This window comes from Varroa jacobsoni, unplaced genomic scaffold (assembly GCF_002532875.2).
Source record: "Varroa jacobsoni isolate VJ856 unplaced genomic scaffold, vjacob_1.0 scaffold_1307, whole genome shotgun sequence".
NCBI classification, from domain to species: domain Eukaryota; kingdom Metazoa; phylum Arthropoda; class Arachnida; order Mesostigmata; family Varroidae; genus Varroa; species Varroa jacobsoni.
This window is the reverse complement of record NW_019214209.1, coordinates 83270-89534: the sequence shown is the minus strand read 5'-3', so window position 1 is coordinate 89534 and position 6265 is coordinate 83270. Positions and strand designations below refer to the sequence as shown.

At 39.4% G+C, this 6265-nt stretch overlaps 1 protein-coding gene across 3 annotated transcripts in view; it reads left to right on the top strand.

Moving 5' to 3' along the window:
- Positions 1-5104, top strand: part of LOC111268671 (chitinase-3-like protein 1) — a 7906-nt gene extending 2802 nt beyond the window's left edge. For 2 of the 3 annotated variants that reach the window (XM_022847815.2, XM_022847816.2), the window contains 8 exons: positions 652-808; positions 1071-1235; positions 1431-1661; positions 1886-2067; positions 2859-2968; positions 3153-3278; positions 3538-3706; positions 4002-5104. In XM_022847815.2, the coding sequence (XP_022703550.1) occupies positions 652-808; positions 1071-1235; positions 1431-1661; positions 1886-2067; positions 2859-2968; positions 3153-3278; positions 3538-3706; positions 4002-4057 (1196 nt within the window). In that variant the 3' untranslated portion in view covers positions 4058-5104. The remainder of the gene's footprint in view (positions 1-651; positions 809-1070; positions 1236-1430; positions 1662-1885; positions 2068-2858; positions 2969-3152; positions 3279-3537; positions 3707-4001) is intronic. The other variant, XM_022847817.2, reaches the window with a different exon arrangement.
- Positions 5105-6265: the final 1161 nt, after the last annotated feature.

The window sequence follows — 6265 nt, the reverse complement described above, 5'->3', positions numbered from 1 at the left end:
TAAAGCCATTCCGTCCACAGACTATCGTATTAGACAACAGTAGTTCCGAGAATGTTTCGTAACCTTCTCGCATACACACATATACACTTTATAGTACCTCACCACCTTTTGAAGGTGACGCGTCCTACAAAGTGCCAAATCTGCTCCAATGCCTCTGAGCACCTGCTGTAATCGAACGATTGGGTTCATAGTCAGGCCATGAACGTTGTTTATAGCATATTAAATACTTGAATTGGAAGAAGACGTGTAGCTTTCTTCACAGGTTACCAGATAAGATTAAACTTTTATTTTATCCTTTCGTAAATATAAAAATTTTTATAGGTTAGGCATCATTCTGAAACGTTAGTGTGTTGCCATTAATAGGCGAACAACTTTGATTTTAAAAAACACAATAATTATTTATGTTTCAATCGTTAGCGACGGGCCGTAGTAATTTTTAGCAATCTGACTTGCGAAACTTGAAATTTGACTACTTAACTTGCTATAAACTATGTTGCCTGCGTGCCCGATGCCCCCCAGCAGGATTATCCGCCGAAAGATTTGTGCCTACTCACAAAATAACTACTTGGAATAAATCCATTAAACTGGAGTTATCGCTAGGGGCAGATTAGAGCTCAAGTCGTTTTTCGAAGTTCTGCAATATCTTTTCAGGTGTGGTTTGCTATTATAGATGGAAGATTAACTCCTTAGAGCCATCTGCAGTTTCTACGAGCTTATTATGCACTCATTTAATTCTAAGCTTTGCGACCGTCGGCAGCGATTTCCAATTGAATCTTACCGATGTAGGCGGTATTGCCGGTGTTAAACAGTAAGTCTTCTTTATACGTCATGACTATTGATCAGTGTTATCGCTATACGTATTTCTAGAGTTTATTTAATGCAAGGTGACGGCATCATGTCAACCGGTGACACATAGTGCATTGTTTTTGTTGCGCTGACTCTTGTACAAGCCCTTTCGCTACGTTTACTTGCAACTCTGTGTAGACATGATGAAAGGCCCTAACTTCACATGCCAGTATTCTTTTGTTAAGGACAACTGCGTACTTTTGTCTTGACCGTGTCCGCTACAGAGTTATTAATGAAATTCGGAAGAAAACGAAAATAAGAGCACGCGAAGACTCGGATCTGTTCAATAGCAGCGAGTTCAGATCAGTTCGAGTGATGCTTTCTGTGGGCGGTGGGGGAGGCAATGCTCATTTCGCGGAAATGGTCGGATCTCACGACAATAGGAACGTGTAAGTTTAAGGTATCGATTGAAACGCACTTAGGATCCATATTGCATCCTTTTAAGAGGTAGTATGTGAGTATTCACATTGAAAAAAGCTAAATAAAATCTTATTTAATCTGTATACCTGAATTTGCATAAAAAATAAATTAGATTTTTATCAGATTAACCATGTCGAAGGTGAACAAAACAAATCTACTTTCAGTTTCCTGAAATCATGCGCTGAGGTGATCCGCATAACAGCTCTGGATGGCTTAGATTTCGATTGGGAATTTCCCGGATTTCGCGACAGGGGCCAACTAGCGACTTTGCTGCGGGACACCTCGGCCATGTTGAGCGGAATTGCTAGTAATCAATCTGACCCGTTTGAGTTGTCGATCGCTATACCGGGACCATTTACCCTGGCGTTGGGTTTTGATGTGAGGGAGATTAGCAGGTTGGTGAATACCGACATAGCACGCAGGGTGACTTTATACACATTCGTTTCTCACCTACTTAGATTTGTTTCCCTTAATGGAACTATATTGCGAAATCGTATTCGGGTTCAATGGGTCACTGCTCTCTCCTGCTCACTAGCAATATTTCATCAGAATATATGATCAGAGTTGACCCCTTGTTTTTTCTTTTTATTCATGATTGCCTTTCATTGTCTTTTTTCAGGTACTGCAGTTTCGTTAATTTAATGGCGTACGATTTAGTCCTGTTAAATTCGGTATTTCGACAAACAGCTCTACACAGTGCCTTACACGCTCAACCATCGTGGTGGTACATTCCATTTGCGGTCGATTTCACAGTATCGTTTTGGTTGATGCTCGGTCTCACGCGGCCTATGATAAATCTTGGTAAATATATGACTCAACGAAATCAGCTCGAATTGTGTCGTTATCTGACCCATCGGCATGAAGTATTAGACCCTGAATCAAAAAAAATTATACTTAACGCAAACACGTCACTATTATAGAAAATGCATAAAAGCTGATAAGAAATACTTCTATTTTAGGTATCAGCGTCATTCATAGCACGTTAATGGTCAATAGTTTCTTGTCCAGTTGTTACTTAGTACAAGTAACTAAGTGCTAGTTAGCTCCCATCGTGCTTAACGTAGCAAGCCAATTTTGAGGCACTGATAGCATCTAGCCTCTGCGTTTCGAGTTTTCTTTTCGAGATCGCCATCAGACAGTCCATCACACGGCTGTTTCTAAGATTACCAGTCAAATACGTTACCTACTAAGTTATCACGGGGACAATAGCCTTTAGCCTCCTGACACCTTGCCTCCACATGACCTTTTTGAAAGACAGGAACATTCGTCTTTCGGTAAGAGTTTGATAGATTAGTAGAAAATTTTACAGGGAACTTCTCCGAACTAAATCATAACTTTAGATTTAACATAGGGTATCGACCCTTTTACAGGAACGATAGGGGGGACAGTGTGAAGCTATTCTTCCACCTTCTCATTCTAGGCTATGTTTTTTTGAATCGGCAAGTTCAGTTTTGGTTCGATCGTACCATATTAAAAGAGATCATTGACATGACTAGATCTGTGCTTAAGTTTAGTAATTTAAGCTGAAAAACTATGTGATATAGCAAAATCAGTAAAGCATGAACCACGATTTCCTGTCGTATTGAATCCAGGAATCCCTACATATGGCGTGGGATACGAATTGACCAACAAATATCAAACAGGGCTCTTTTCATCGGTAAAAGGCTACTTGCGCATGGGCGCTAATGTAAACTACGAAACGGTAGGAGAGCCTACATTGAATAGAATCTAAGAACACATTGTTCTACCTTGCACAGATAGGCTATATATATAGCAAGCATACAGTACATATGTTTTTTGTCGGAAATACTGAGAGTAATCAGACGTCGTTTTTCTCTCGACTCGTATCGTCATCTAATCGTGCCCCTCCTTTGATCCTGTTATAGATCTGTGAGATTGCAAAATCTCAACCGATTAAAACGCACAGACACGAAGCATCTGGCGCACCTTTTATCGATGACAGCAATGGGACGTGGATTAGCTTCGACGACCCAATTAGCATCACTAAAAAGGTCTAAAATAGAAATATCTCCACAATCAATAAGTTAAGCTTTCAGACATTTTGTTTATCTTGAAAGAAAGATTTGGTGCACATTTCTACCAGTGACTCGATTTCGAAACTATTCCAACGGCATGACTTTCGAAAGAAGCATAAAACAAACTATGGACTACGGCAAGAATAGGTACGAATATCGTTTGAGAGTTGCGCTTGTTTATGAAAAGGGTGTAGTGTAACTTGTAAGACAGTCCTTCTTCCCGGTCTATTTCTAGGTGGAATATGCCCGCACCAAAGGCCTCGGAGGCATTATGATTTTCAGCTTGAATGCAGATGACCATGCTGGAAAGTGTGGGCAACAGCAGTTCCCGCTTACGATGACTGCCGTTAAAAACTGGCGAATCTCAACTAGTACGCCAGTCAGATTGAACAGAACAAACGAAAGTGAGCAAAGCGTTAGCGGTCGAATGAGATCACTCTAGGCCCTGGTCGCTTCAATTCCATCAAGCCCTTGGCACAAATAAAATGATAATTCATGTTTACGATGATTATTAGCGTTGTGTCTAGTGTAGTATTGTCCGGGTACTTGTTACCCATTAGAAATTGGCTGTTTGGCCTATTAGACGATGCGCGCTTACCAGGCGGTCTTAGGACGGTTAGTTAGAAGTGCATTGAAAATTGATAGCATATATTGACTTATTGCTTCTTTTTTTTTTTTTTTTTTATTTATCTGCGACAGGCATCGTCTCAGTCCCCGAAAAACCCTATTACACATATAATCAGGCTGTCGGGTAGGCATTGGATGGATCATTTTCAGGGATTTTGCCGATTACTTTTTTATATCTAACAAAAAGGATATTATACTGCTAATAGCTATATAAGTAGACATGTTTGTTGGAGTGGTCAACGTGTAATACCTTGAGTTTATAAAAAGTGTTACTGTGCTACGAAACAACGCTTTTGATCTGTTTGTGTGCGATATTTGATTTTAGTTAGAATCAGATGAAGTCCAGTATAAACCTGATTGATAGGTATACCAATCCTGTATGAACATAAGTCCGCTTCCGAGGCCGTTTTTAATAGACGTTGTTTATATACCGAGATGTAAGTATTCCTGCATTATTCTTGACACCTTAGACCCTTCTGGAGAAATTTGTCACAAAGCTTATAGTAGCAAATAAAGTATTAATTGATCCGGTCAAACATGTGTAGTATAATACTGAAAGCCATTTTTCATATTTAGAACATGACAGCTGTCACTGTAACCCGACGAAGAAGGGGCAATCGAGAAGATCAAATATTTTGCCAACAATATGTTTCACTTTATGCTACAGACATTCGTTATCGAACAAAAAAGATCTTTTGTAAAGATACGAAGTCTCAGTGTTTCCTTAAAGTCAGAATTTGGACCACGGCTTAGCCTGTGGAGCGACTGTAACGTCTTTCAGAAATTATTTTTGAAATTTATGAATACCGACCAACATATATATATATACACACATATGTGTATTAAGTGTGTCTAATTCTATAGGTACATATTCACGTATGCCAACGTCTCTCATGTCTAGTTAAATTTCTATGTTACGAATATCGATTGGTGTTATTTTGCCCCTGTGAAATTTCGAGACCTCATTTTCTATTGCACGCCGGGTATGTCTCTCGTGTGAGACCTCCATAGGATTATATGCGGAAGTCACTTTCACGCCGTAGCGTAAATTAATCTTCTGCGTCAGAATACGACAATAACAACAACGCGATTGGCCTTCTGTGTGTTCTATTACTTATATTTGAATTTATTTCAGTATGATACAAAAAAAAAATAAAACAGAGACAGTATAACAATATTACATCTGTTTCTAATATAGTATAGGCCCAAGCACAACTACCAGGTCGTAAACAAATAAAGCTGATCGACATTCGATTACGGATTATCGATCAGTTCTGAACGATGCCGAACGACCTCTAGCCTGTATCCTCGAAGCCATAGAAGGAAAGACTTTCTTGATCTAAGCAAACCATGCAGATATCAAATAAATTCCTTTACCTATTATCGTACCAAACAGAGTCTGTCCTGAAAAATATATACAGATATTCAATATTCTCCAATTATGTAGATAACAGTACAATCTTCATTAAGGCTACTGCTAATTTTCCCTCTATAGATAATAGGTCCTTCAAGAGAACCTTGAGCTCTTCTTGAACAACGACTTCTCGGCTAAAAAGTATGAGTAGCAGCAATTGATAGATAATTGGTACAGATGTTTGTTTAGTACCTCATTTTGATAGGTTTTACGGCGTACTGTAATGTCACTAGCGAATATATAACATCAGATGAGCTATCTTTTCAGATAAGTATGCAAGCTTGTTGAAAAATTGCAAGCTGATAACTCAGCCACTCGTTTGCCGATGGCAAATGCCAGAACAGGCCAGGCTGCACATCCCAAAGCGCTTTTTCAGAGAGTCGCTGTTTATAACCATAATTGGTATTCAGCTATTTCGGAAAAATGAAGGGCTTTCCAGTGCGGTGGCGTTTAGTTTCCAGGGGCAAGTGGAGAGGGTAAAACAAGGCCCCGAAAGTGGCACTGCTAAACATTTCCTACTCGAATAAGTTGCTGAAAAGGCCGTCAAGTTATTGAGCTAACCTCTTGGTGTCTTCACGAACCGAGGGGTAAAATGATACGAACACTGTTCTCCCAGGCCTGTTTCTTGCAACGACCGACAGAACGTCCGCGTTCTTAGTGTTTAATGTGATATGGCGGTGTTGTCCTCGGTCAAACATTTCTAAGCGATGTCTTTCTTTTTCAAGGTCGTCTTTCTGTTATATCAGAGGATAACAGTAGATAGTAAAAAAAAAATGAACGCATCAAAATGCTTGTAGAAGGCAAGACATTATTTTGAAGCAAAAAAAAAAACGACATGTATAGCGAATTATACGTATTTAATCACACTTGTGTTTTAATATACGTCGTTAACGGGGTTTCGGTCAAAGTTTTATCCAGCGTT